The sequence below is a fragment of the Sphaeramia orbicularis genome, chromosome 10 (genome assembly GCF_902148855.1).
Source record: "Sphaeramia orbicularis chromosome 10, fSphaOr1.1, whole genome shotgun sequence".
In the NCBI taxonomy this organism is placed as follows: Eukaryota; Metazoa; Chordata; class Actinopteri; order Kurtiformes; family Apogonidae; genus Sphaeramia; species Sphaeramia orbicularis.
In genome coordinates this window covers 51,978,962-51,993,174 of record NC_043966.1, presented here as the reverse complement: position 1 = coordinate 51,993,174, position 14,213 = coordinate 51,978,962, and the positions used below count along the sequence as shown (strand labels likewise).

The 14,213-nt window shown below is 37.8% G+C and overlaps 1 protein-coding gene across 1 annotated transcript in view; it reads left to right on the top strand.

Annotated features, from left to right (window-relative positions):
- gabra2b (gamma-aminobutyric acid type A receptor subunit alpha2b) overlaps positions 1-14,213 on the top strand; it is a 79,787-nt gene that overhangs the window by 29,362 nt on the left and 36,212 nt on the right. Inside the window, exon 4 of the mRNA XM_030145652.1 lies at positions 8,137-8,204. Within this exon, the coding sequence (XP_030001512.1) occupies positions 8,137-8,204 (68 nt within the window). The remainder of the gene's footprint in view (positions 1-8,136; positions 8,205-14,213) is intronic.

Below are 14,213 nucleotides of genomic sequence, written 5' to 3'. Positions count from 1 at the left end.
TGGAATCAGAATCATTAAATTCTTATAGATTCCCATCCCTAATTACAGGGTGTGTAAAACACCTTTATGAACCCAGACCCTTATGGGACTTCCACTCACAGTGCCATTCTTAAACAGAAGTATCCCAGTAGTATTTTAGAACAAGGTCATGCTGCTTCTTTGTGATTAGCCTTGTAATAGTTTTGTAGAACTCAGCGTTGGTCTAGACTCTATAGTTTTACTTGGTCTTGTCTTACTATTGGACAAAGAGGACTTGAGGTTTCTGCTGCAGACTGAACAAGACCACAACTGAGGAGATATCACTAAACTCCTATTATTTTTGGTTTGTTTGTTTCTTTGTTAGTTAGCACTTTAGCAGCAAAAATATTGGTTGAATTCAGAACTAATTGGGTTTATAGATTACCAGTGACCCAGAATAGATGTAATTACATTTTGGGAAAGGTAGGTCAAAGGTCACATTTTTAATGATTTTTAAAAAAAAATCTTCTCATTTACTTATAAAGGGGAAAATATGTGCGAGGGGTGTGGTTTGTTGTGCCTGGCACCATTTGTTTGATCATGTCTTTACTTGAAGAAAAGCTTTTATTTCTGACATTTTATCAGCTCTTGCTTTCCCTCTTATTTACACTTCATTTAAAGACATTTTATGATTATTAGTTATATCAGTAGTTCCCAACCTTTTTTCTCTCCTGACCCCATTTTAACATCACAAATTTCTGGCGACCCCAGACATTCAAAACGGAGACTTTTTTTTTTTTTTTTTGCTAAAATTAATTTGGTTTTGATCATGTAATAGTTTGCTACACTATGTTACAAATAAAGGTTAATTTTAGAAGACAGTTAGTCAATATAATGTATATTATTGTGGACAGAGGCAGTAAATCCAGGTGTAGATTACTGCACAAAGGGAAAATTTTATTTTCCTTGGTCAGGATATGTACAGTCAGTCCAGCTGTGATTAAGGCTGACAATTAATACTGAACAAACAAGAACTGAAACTATGAATTTTGAAAGAGCTGCAGCATCTGAAACTGACCACAATGAACATTTGACAGATAAACAGAACCACAGTGCTGCAGTTTCAGCTTCACAGTTTGTCTGTTATGGACCGGGATTGTCTCTCTCAACTCCCCATATATTTTTTATTAGTAAGTTTTTTATTTTATCAATTCTTAGAAATTTCAGGTGACCCTATTTGAATTCCAGACGACCCCACATGGGGTCCCGACCCCAAGGTTGAAAAACACTGAGCTATATACTGGATGCAGGCTACATATGTGTACAGTTTCAGTTGCACCTATTTTCCACATAGATACACAAGCTACTTAGTTTGGTTTGCATACTGTGTATTGATGGGTGTTATTGTAGAGGAGATGATTTGGTTTTTGGACATGTGGGGAAAAACTGATGGACCTAAATGACATTTTTGTTCATGGTAAACATTGAAGAGCCTGGTAAACCATATAAAACTCATGTGCTAAACTAAAGTTCCATCACCATTAGCAAAAGTCACCTCATAAATAGGGGCGTAAGAAAATATTGGTTCTGCAATATATTGTGATATTTCATCTCAAGATACTGTGTCGATACTAAAAAGTACTGTATCGATATTTTTAGGTATTTATTCAAATGCAGATATGGTGAGGTTCATTTTGTTTTTTGGTTTTCTTTATTGTTTATATCTTATTTATTATTATTTATCACTGTTTTAGTAAAAAATGGTTATTTTGATGCATCCTAAAAGCACTTTTTACTGTCTGAGAGGCAGATGTTAGTTCCTTTACTGGGATTGCACAAAAATAATATTACGATGTTAGTTCTGAACAAATAGAAAATGAACATTTGAACAGGATCTTAAACTGTAATGTCTGTAAAACAGAATTTAAGTTTGAACACAGGAACATTTTATGATAAAGCATTAGATCCTGTTGCGATCAAATATAAATGTGTTCAGTATTTGTGCAGATTTCTGGTGTAATTTAATTCTTCCAGGAAATAATCTTTTAAAAAAGAAACAAAACCAATAAAAAATTCAGTTTTTAACAGTATCATGATATATCGTGATATATCGTATCGTGATCCTAGTATTTTGATTTGTGTCGTATTGCCAGATTCTTGCCCATACACAGCCCTACTCATAAACCCCACATGTGACCATAGTCATATCGTATCGTTTCGTGTCATTCTACTTAATATTTAGGAAACTGGTCGGTCTTCATCCATGGCCATCTTGGTCTTGACTTGGTCTTGGTTTTTATGTGTTCCTGACTCCAACACTATTCAAAGAGAGTTCACAGAGGTGATCATCTCCCTTCCTGCAGCTTCAATCATTTCTTGGATTAACGCTTTACTACAGAGCATATCTGTTGTTAAAAATTCGCTCATTTATTGCTGTATTTATTGTTTGTGTGGGAGTGTTCAGGAGTCAGGGGTTGGGAGGTGGCAGTTTTACAAATGGCTGTTTTAAGTGCGTTTGTTTTTCCATTGTGATCAAGATAATAAAAGGAAAGTGTGCTTTACGGAGATGACTACTTCCTGGGCTCATATCACTCCCCTGCCTCTCTGATCCGTCCCGTAGCACCACACTGGGATTTTTTGGCTTGATGGTCTTCATGTGTGTCCAAACTGGCAGGAGTTAAGTTGACATTTGGGTAGTTGCTCAGTGGGACACGCAGTCCCCTAACACAGACAGGTTTCATCGGACCAATTAAAGCATGGTTCAGCAGGCCCATCTGCAGCACATGATTCAGATTAGATGAAAAGCACATGTTCATGACTGCTGCTGCTGCTACTGCTGCTGAAAAAATGAACTTTAGGTATTGTCCTTGGTCCTATAAATAAGTGTCCTAACATCCTCTGGCATTAAATGCACTCTGGATATTTTTAAATAGTAAACATGTATTTTTCCCCAAGGGCTGTGCTTTTCTAGGTTTGTTACTGCAAGGATGCATCATTTGGACAAATTTACTTACTTTAGCTTCACTCACGCAATGCAACAACTTCTATCTATCTGTCCGTCTGTCCGCCCGTCCGTCTATCTATCTATCTATCTATCTATCTATCTATCTATCTATCTATCTATCTATCTATCTATCTAGCTCGCTAGCTAGCTAGCGAGCTAGATAGATCGGACATAAGAACCGATCGTTCTTCCTCCGGTGCTGTTTTTATGCAAGGATGATTGCTTTGTCCCCATGTTTTGCTGTGATAGATAAGCTATCTATCTATCACAGCAAAACATGGGGACAAAGCAATCATCCTTGCATAAAAACAGCACCGGAGGAAGAACGATCGGTGAAAAGATCATCATAAAAAAAAAAAGAAAGATAAAATGAAAAATATGAAAGATGACAGATAGAAAAAACATACACAACAATAACAAAAAAACAAAAAAAAAAAACACACCATCCAATGAAAACATCAGCGACACAGAGGAAATTACATAGGATCAGTGGTGGAGGAAGTACTGAAGCTAAATTAAAGGATCATATTTTGCTTTTTTAAATGGAATTCTTCCTTTTCCAACATTTCCCTGTGCTCTCCATAAACTGTAAATGCTCTACTTGGGTCTGAATTCTTCATTCATTCAACTCCACAGGTCCATCTTTAACCTTATGTTTGAGTAATGATACGAGAAAGGTCGTTTTGAGCGCTGGCCCTTTAAATGCACATGACCCCGCCCCCTCCAGGTTGTCGGCTGTGCTGCTCTGTCCCGTTCAACCAACAACTGAACATTTGAGGTAATGGGCTCCAAGTCTGGACATATTTTCAGTCTGGACTTTAACCACTGCTGCTGACAAACAATTATGGAGAAATACTGGAGAAATGTTGGTCTGAAGTCTGGACCTGATATGAGCAAATGCGGAGACGGAACTAGTTATAGACGGAACTAATTAAGAAAATAAGAAATCAACTCGATTTTTGCTGGAATAAATATAAAGATAGTTTTGCAGTAGCTGGAGGGTCCAAATTCAAACTGTATGAACTATTAGGGTCCAAATACACAAATAAATGAACCACAGACTAAGAAAAGTGGGTTTAGATAAATATGAACCCTTTAAGTAAAAGTACAAATATCCTGCAAAATATATACTCAAGTAAAAGTAGAAGTACTACATCAATAATCGTACTTAAGTAAAAGTACTAAGTAGCCTGCTTACTTATAAACTTACAAATTTAATAAAGTATTTTTAAAGGTGCCGAATGTAGGATTGTGGCCCAAACTGGTACTGCAATCACATTCCAAGAACTGTAGAGCCTGGTATCCCCCGCTCCTCCCCCCAGACTAGGGGCTGACAGATCCAGCATGAGCGTCTACTACCAGCATTTCCACTAATCCTGTCCAGCACACCACAAATTTTATACAAAAGAATCATCACCAGACTTTTTCAGTCTAATATATGATAGAACAGACAAACGTCCTGAACACTCTCATGAAAGTTTACACAGATTCAGGAGAAAGAGAAAAGGAAATGAGCCGCAAGTTTACCTTTGACTTTTGCAAAGTACAAGCGGCACAGATCGCTACCATCCCCCCCCGCACCCCATAGTACTATAAGAAACTGACTACCCCCCCCCCCCCCCGCCCCCCCCCCGGCCGAAACACGGACACCCCCCCCCCTTCGGATTACACACCACTACATGCAGAGGTCACTTCCACAGAAAACACTGAACTACAAGGAGATACCATGGACAGAGACAAGTCCTGCACCAGTACCAGGTCTGTTCACCAGTCCTGCACCAGTACCAGGTCTGTTCACCAGTCCTGCACCGGTACCAGGTCTGTTCACCAGTCCTACACTGGTACCAGGTCTGTTCACCAGTCCTGGACCGGTACCTGGTCTGTTCACCAGTCCTACACTGGTACCAGGTCTGTTCACCAGTCCTGGACCGGTACCTGGTCTGTTCACCAGTCCTGCACTGGTACCTGGTCTGTTCACCAGTCCTGCACCGGTACCTGGTCTGTTCACCAGTCCTGGACCGGTACCTGGTCTGTTCACCAGTCCCGGACCAGCAGTCTCTTCACCAGGACCAGGAGAAGAGACCACAGCCCGGCCCTGGGAGAAGACACCGATGGCCTGGGACTGGGTGCAGACGGTGGTCCCGGCTCTCAGTGGTTCTTACGGTGGTCAGTCTAAGGCAGAGCCGGCGTCGGTCTTCAAATTCTTCTCCTCTTTCATCCGTCTCCATGTTTCTAAATCATCTCCTCCAGATCCTTGTTTTGTTTCTTACTTTGTTACGACATATTTGGGAATAATCAGAGTCCTTTTCGGTTTCTTCAGGTCAGACATTTGTGCTCCTAAATGTTCAGCTGCAGCTCAGTGGAACTGCCAACCTGGATGAACAAAGGGACTGACTCTGTGATTGGCAGACAGGTGATGGGCGGAGCCTCAGACCAAAACACACAATGACATCATAACCATCATTTGGGGGCTGACACTGAGCTTTAAAATGTGAATATTCTGTCTGGACTCCTACTGTCACTGAGATCAGGCTTTAAATGAACAGGATTCCTTCATGTCTGTGACAGTCAGGGCCATTTTAGAATGACTGAGAACAGAATTCCAAAGGCACAGTAGCAGATCCTTCACTGACCAAACATGATCAGATTAGCACGGTGATAACATTTGATTCCACTTAATATGAGTGAGTGGGGCTTTCTGTGGTGTGTCCACCAGTGTGTCTGTTCATTTCCTGAATATTGAAGGTTACTGATCATAGATTGCACAATAATTTTGGCCCCAGTAATAAACTGCATAGTTTTGTGTTTGTTACCAAGAAGAGATGTTTATTTGGGTGAGATATCACAGAGGACAGTTGTCTTTAGATAAATCAGTCTCATCTCATCATCTCACCTTTGAGCACCAGTGTTTTCAATCAGCTGGAGTCACAAACAGCCCGAGTTTACTTTCATAAATGCACCCCTCTCATCTGTCTTCCTAAATAGATTAGATTAATGATCCTGAACCCTGACACTTCCTGTTGATTTACATTACCTTGTAAATAATAAAGCATGTCCATAGCATCATAAAATGTCTTAGTGGTTGTTATAGGCATGTGTATAGTGGCCTGCCTTTCTTCCTTGCGTGAGAGCACTTTACTTTGGAGTAATGATCTCTTCAGACTGAATGTGAGCTGTTGTTTGCGGTGCAGTATAGAGTGAGTGTGTGAGTAAAACCTGAAAGCTTTTTGAATTGACCGAGCATGAGAGATGGAGCTTCAGTAATTATTGAAAGAGACAGAGTGTAGAGAAAGCAAATGGACCTGATGCAGCGGCGCTGATGCAGTAGCACATTATCACTCCAAAAGGAAACATACGAGCCATTGCACTTCCTATTTGTCACATCAGTGTGAACATTTAGGACAAATTGTATACGCTTAAAATATAGCCTATGTGTGGCTGCAGCCCAGGAGCTTACACAAGTCACATCCAGGTGGGCTGAGTTTATAGGTTACGCTCCAGCATTCACTGTGATACACTCTGACGCATACAAATGGAACAATTCAATAAGTCCTTTCACGTGCCATTAAAAGGTGTTTCATTCTACGACCATGACAAGACCTGTTTTAGATATTTTGTTGACTTGTGTATTTACATTAAATCCAATGTTTCCAGTGGTGTTCATTCTCAGAGAGATCTGTCATTTTTTCCACTTTGGTTGCCTGTCGCTGGTGTCATGTCCTATTTACTAAGTGAGCATTAACATTTAACATTCTTTATTTCACAACAAAATAGCATTACATGAATAGATGCTATATTTATTTTTCCTATCTGATATTTGCAGTGGCCCAGAGGTGCCACAGCAAAAGAAATTATCCATATAAGGCAAAAAAAGAGAGAACATCCCAAAAAAAAAAAAAAAAATCCAATATAAGAAAAAAAAGAACAGTTCAAAAAAAGTATTCACTATAAGAAAAAAAGAGAACAGCCTACAAAATTACCATCTATACAAACTACAGTATATTAATGGAAATATTTTTAAAATAACTTTATTTTTAGCACACCGACCTCCACTTCTGGTGGGTTACTTTGTTAGCATTAGCCACATTAGCTGAGGGCCTTAAAAATTTTAAGCCTATGCTTTTATTTTTTCTGGTGGCCTTAATTTTAAAGCAAGAGACCTTTTGGGTAAACAACGCCCCCTTAACTGAAAAGGTGGATTTTTTTTTTTCTTATAGTGGATAATTTTTTGGGGCTGTTCTCTTTTTTTTCTTATAATGGATAATTTTTTGGGCTGTTCTTTTTTTTCTTATAGTGGATAATTTTTTGGGCTGTTCTTTTTTTTTTTCTTATAATGGATAATTTTTTGGGCTGTTCTTTTTTTTCTTATAGTGGATTATTTTTTGGGCTGTTCTTTTTTTTCTTATAGTCGATAATTTTTTGGGCTGTTCTTTTTTTTTTCTTATAGTGGATAATTTTTTGGGCTGTTCTTTTTTTTTCTTATAGTGGATAATTTTTTGGGCTGTTCTCTTTTTTTTCTTACAGTGGAAAATTTTTTGGGCTGTTCTCTTTTTTTCTTACAGTGGATAATTTTTTGGGCTGTTCTCTTTTTTTTCTTATAGTGGATACTTTTTTGGGCTGTTCTCTTTTTTTTCTTATAGTGGATACTTTTTTGGGCTGTTCTCTTTTTTTTCTTATAGTGGATACTTTTTTGGGCTGTTGCACCTCTGGGCCACCATAGATATTGTTTAAATTGCAATAAATATTGCCATAATTAAAAACAAAACAAAAAAACCCCCAACATTTTCTTCAAACATAATATTGTTTACACTGTCATCTTAAATTCTTACAAAAGATCTGAAAAATCTGCCGTTGACAGGTTGGGTCCAAAAGGCTTGGCAGACTTAGCAAAGAATCAATTAGATGCGTGGTCCACAGACAGCTGTAGAACTCTATCCTGTTTCCTTTTTTTATCTGGTTCATTTCAGTTAAAGAGAAAACAAACCCCACATACCTTAGTTTTTGTAGGACAATGGGGAAAAAAAAGTTTTCACCATCCCATTTCCTGTCACAAAGTCCACAAGAAAGATTTTGCTGAAAACTGTAGAAAATATTGTCCACTCCAGTGTCTCGGAGTTGTTTTTGTGTTGTCTGAAGCTCCTCATTTTCTGTTTTCTCTCCTCTTTTGTGTCCAGACAGGGTAACTGAGGTGAAGACGAACATCTATGTCACCAGCTTTGGACCAGTTTCAGACACCGATATGGTAAGAACAGACGCTGGACACTTATTCACTGTGCTTCATCCACATCTGGTTGTATTAACACTATCAGAAAACAACACTCCTTCAGATGGTGGCTTTTTCCTCACTGTTCTTTGTAGACAAAAGAAAACATGCTTCTTTCCCTTTATATTTCATTCCATTATGGCAGGGCTGTCAAACTCATTTTGGTTCAGTTCCATATTTAGCCCAATTTGATCTCAAGCAGGCCAGACCAGTAAAATAATGACTTAATAACCTACAAATAATGACAAATCCAAGTTTTTCTTTCTGTTTTAGTACAAAAAACCCTCAATTAAATTATGAAAATATTTACATTTTACAAAAAAAGAAGTGAATAACCTGAAAAAAACTGAAATTTCATTTGAAAATTAGTGCAATTGGAATAATTTTATGCCTCAACTTATTAAACATGTACATTTACACACAATGTTACATCAGCATTTGGTAACAGGCAGAATATTGTTCAAATTTTGGAATTTGGAACTAAAATTTGAACAATTTCTACAATATTCCGTCTCTTATTATTAACACAACTCCAGATCACAGTGGATCCATAAATGCACAAAACATTTAGTAACAGGCAGAATATTGTTCAAATTGCACATTTCAGGTTGTTCATCTTTGTTGTTATTTATGTATTTATTTGCATTTTATTGTGAAAGAATAGTTTTGTAAATGTAAATATTGCCACAGTGTAATGGGGGTTTTTTTTCACTTAGATTTTTTCCACATAATTTTTCACAAAAAATTTGTGTTTGTCGTTATTTCTGGGTTATTGTGTTGTTCTTTTTACTGTAGATCACACTGGTCTGTATGTGGAACCTGAACCAAAAGGATTTGGACAACCTGGACTGTCCAGGTTCATTTTTGCACTTTCATCCTGCAGGCTTGAATGGACCCTTTGGCGGGCCAGATTTGGCCCCCGGGCCGCATGTTTGACACCTGTGCATTATGGCATTCCGCCTCACTCTTTCCTCGACTCTGAAGTGAAACAAGTATTCCAGTCTGCAGCGCATGTCTATTCATCTGACAATTTTTCATCTTATAAATTATTGAAAGTCCTCTTGTTATTCCAGTCACTCTGTTGTTTATGCAGCGCTCTCCTGTTTGTCTCTGAAACATGCACCCACCTTCACATCATATGATCAGGGTCCTTCCTCTTGTGGCAGACCAATTTTCCAAGTAATTGATCTATTGATTTAACACTTACAAGTTCAATGCATTGACCTCTGAATGATTTGTAAAGTAGAAGCTGCTCATTTGAACATAAATCATTAGTGAAGGTCTCGGATAAAGAAAGAATACACTGTAAAAAAAAAAAAAAAAGTAAAAAAGGGTAATATTCCGGCAGCTGGGGTGCCGAAAAAATACTGTTAAATAATGGAAAATAACCATCTCATAAAAATACGGTAATTTTCCATAATTAAAATATAGTTTTTGCCCTAACTTTACATGAGATTTTGCATTTTTTTTTACTTTTTAATGTTTAATAAAAAATATTTTCATGTATTAAAACAATCAAATTACCTATAAATATATGTATAAATAATTTTCAATGAGACTAAGTTGTACAATCCACTGATAAAAACTGTATTTGGACAGTTTATCAGGGCTTATACATGTTATACATTCACAAAAATACATTTATTCAACATTTTCATTGTGAAACAACACAAGATATTTGTCAATTACAAACAAGTCTTGTTAAACTTCCAGAACAAATAATTCTTTTACAGTTAATTGTCAGTAATTTTATCTTGTTTTATTATTGTTTTTACAGTATTAAGCTTTAAATTAGCAGTTTAATCTCATAAATAGAAAAGAAATATTTGTGAAATTATGATACATTTGCAAATGTATTTCAACTGTATTTTTCTGTGAAAAAAGAAAACATTTCTTTTAAAAATTTTTACATTTTTTGGTTATTCAGTTGCAGTTTTTTCATGTTATTTTACATTTGATGCGTAAAATCACCGTCTATTTTTGTCATTTCATTGATATTTTCCTGTATCTTAAAAACACAGGAAAAATCTGTAAAATAAACAGTAAAAAATCTGTTAAATTACAGTTTTTTTTTTTACAGTGTAGCCTGCATGAAAATAGTCTTGCGATAGAAATCCTGGGGTGGATCAGTATGCACATATGATTTGCTAAGTGGCCTGAGGGCAGTCTGTCCACTAAATGTCAGCCAACTTGCTCCTAATGTTCCTTTTTTTTCACTCAAATTATTTTATAAAACAAATAGATGTACAAAGAAACACACAGCTGTCAGGGCTGAAAGCATAACCTCCTTCAGTTTCACTGGCAGGCCGTCAGTGAAGCCTGTAGCTATGGCCTTTAGAGTATTACTCAGAGGTACACAACATGTCTAAACTGTAAATTAAAGAGGTGACAAGGAAATAAATCAGCACACGGTACCATGAGGATAAATGGAAGGCTCATAAAAAAAGCCTGAAATATTCCCTTACTTTGATTGATTTATCCACATAAAGCATTTCAGCTGATTGTTGAAGTGCTGCTTCATATGATTTATAGGATGAGCACTCACACAATCAAACAATATGTAGACAGAAAGGAAGAAGGAAAAGACGACGTACAAGTCATACATAATTCAGCTCACAGTCTCATTCTGTTTGGCTACATTATGTAAATGTGGGTTGTGTTCACATGCTTTATGCTTTAAAGATAACTCTGATTGTAGCATCTGTGCTTTTGTTGGAATCTTGCCTCCTTCCCTTACAATAAATGCACATGCAGTCATTTTTCTTTTCAGGTTTACGGCAAAGATAAAAAGCTTGACATTGAAGCTAATGTGAAAGTGTACTGCTCGATACTGGCGACTGTTGAATCTGTTTCAGAAAACATCATCTTCTCTCTACAAAGTCCCAGTCCATTTTTTTTGTTGTTTTAGTTATTCATTTCCTTTGGACCTTTACAGCAAGGTTATTATCGTTAATGAAATCTAACGAAATGACGAAAACTAGAATTGAAAAAACATTTTCGTTAACTGAAATAAATAAAAACTATAACAAGAAAAGCACTCGGAGAGCGCAGACCTCCGCCAAGACAGGTCTGTGTGTGTCCCCGATCACCACCAAAATTTAATCATTTCTTCCTTGTGCCAGTATCAACATTTCCTGAAAATTTCCTGAAAATCCATCCATAACTTTTTGAGTTATCTTGCTAACAAACAAACACGCACGCAAACACACAAAGCAAAGCGATCACAATACCTCCTGGCCGAGGTAATTAAAAGAGAAAAACCATAACTAACTGAAACTGTATTGTGTGTTTACAAAACTAACTAAAACGGATACAAATTATGGATAAAATTCCCTTCGTTTTTGTCTTTGTCAATGTCAGATTGATACGAAAGCATTTATTTGGCTCTAGCAATTTTAGCTGGCGGCACCATATGGTACTTCATGGTCCGTCACTTGTGTTCACATGTGGTTTCCAGTCGTCTTCTGGTCCCCACTCTACCTGGAAACATGGAGACTAAAGTTGGGAGAAAGCAGCAGAGTCCTGTCTGGGATTTATTTGAATACGACGACAGAGAAGAAGAGAAAAGAGACGACTAAACTAAAACAAGTGTTCAGAGAACGCAAACCTCCACCAAGCACCCTGAACAGTGTGCATGTGTGGATCGACTATTTCTTTTTAAATTCAACAGTTTCCAGGTTGTTCCATTCAGCAGAAAAAGTTGAAGCTTGGTACCAGTCATGTGTCTGTCCAATTATATTCAATTCACATCAATATTAGTTGAATTCTAATTTTAAATGTGTGCTAAATGGGATTTTCAATGTTAAATGTAAATGTCCACAGAGTCCACATTCCACAGTGGATGTGGACAATTTTGTGCCACATACAAGATATTGTTCTAAGCTACAGGTGGATCAAATTGGAGGCTAATCAGAGTTGTTTTGAATGTTTTATGAATTTTGGAAAATTGCTCAATGATGACAGATGGAAAATTGTAGATGTTGTGACCTTGCTGTGACCTTGAACTTTGGCCTACTGGGACCAAAATGTAATGTATGGTTGGTTCCAGGGCCTAGGCCTATCTGTGGGGAAGATTTGGGAAAGATGGTTGGAATAGTTTTCCTGTAAAGTTGCTAACAAACAAACAAAGAAACAAACACACAAAGCAAAGTGATCATAATACCCCCTGGCGGAGGTAATTAATACTAAAACTAAACTAAAACTAAGCATTTAGGAAAAAAAGGAAAACTAATAAAAACTAGCAAACCTACTTTAAAAACTAATTAAATTAAAACTAACTGAATTAGACAAAAAAAGTCAAAACTAAATAAAACTAAACTATAATGAAAAATCCAAAACCATTAGAACCTTGATCAGCACATGGGAATCTGAAAATGACATGTTGTACCTTTAACCCTGATGAGAGTGGTGTTAGCCTCAGTGGACAGTCTGTGTCCAGGATCTGAATGTCAGAGGCTTTTCAGCCGTGACAAGAAAAAACAATGTGTGTAGGAATCTATCTGTGTTCTCTCCATCTCACCGTTTTGTTTGTGAATCTCACACACTCACACGTTCACAGATTTCACAGTGCAGTGCTTCCTGCCTTAAATCCTTTCTTTCGTGTGTGTGTGTGTGTGGTTTTTTTGTTTTTTGTTTTTTTTTTAACAACAGAGGATTGTAGGTCAAGGGGTTGTCTTGGCCTCAGAGCCATTTTAGCAAAACACCAGATCACATCACAGATGAACACAGAGCTCAGGCCTCACCTTGACTGAGCTTTGACAAATAAAGAAAACAATACAGTGCAAAGTTTTTAAAGTGGCAGATGAAGTCAGTTTGGAGATGTTTTCTGTGGGTTTCAGTATAAGACAACAGTGGTTGAAATAAGCCTGTCATTTTTTTCAGCAGAAATGGCAGCCATTTACATAAAAGGTGACGCTGAGATATAAAAACACATATGTGATAGTGTTGTTATGATGTGGCGCTGTATTAATAAAATCAGATGGATGGATGGATGGATGGATGGATGGATGGATGCAGTGGATAGCGCTGTCACCTCACAGACAGAGGGTCCTGGGTTTGAGTCCAACACCAGGATCACCAGAAACCTCTCAATGGGGTGAGAGGCTGGTGAACTACTCAAGACAAATCCTCAGTACAAACAACTGGTCAATAAGTCACATGATGTGTTTTAGTCTTCATGGGATGTATGAATATTTTTGTTGAACATTCTGTAGTTGATTCAGAAGCATGATGTGTTAGAACTAGAGCCTGACTGATGTGGGATTTTTGGGGCCGATGTCGGTACCGATAGTGGGGGCTAAAAAAAGCCGACATCCAATATTGGTCGATAACCGACATATTGGCTGATATATGAAATTAGAACACTGATCTACACAGGATATAATAATCTTATATTAGATAATTGTGGACAGGTGGATAAACAGTTGCATAAATCTTTGTTTATCTCACAAATATAATTGACACAACTTTCAAATTCAAACTATGCGATCACAAAAATAATTACAGCAAAAAATCTGACTGAGCACACAGTTCTGTTTTCACTCACAAATGTGGATGCGTCTGCCTCACGACACTACAACTGCCCATGTGGACTAAGGACTAAACTGAGCATGTGCAGAGTGAATCAGGTGAGTCCTAAGTTGTTCCTGATTGGAGCAACAGCAAGAGTTACAACTGACCCATGTTACAACTGTCCCCAGTCTCCCCTACACTAGTAACACCCAGGTGTACCTGCAGAATGAAACTGTGAGGGAGGCAGGAAGTGCACGGACATGGGTGTGTGTGTGTGGGGGGGGTGAATACTTCATAAGACGGGGGGTCCATGATTTTGGGATGGGGGGGGGGGGGGGGATTAGCAGTTTATCCTTGTCAGAGCGCCGGGGGGGTGGGGGGGGTGATTATGGGATTGTGTATGTGGGGGTGATAGCGTCTAGTGATGTGACGATCACGAACAAATCAAATCTTTTGAACGGCTCTTTGAAATAAACG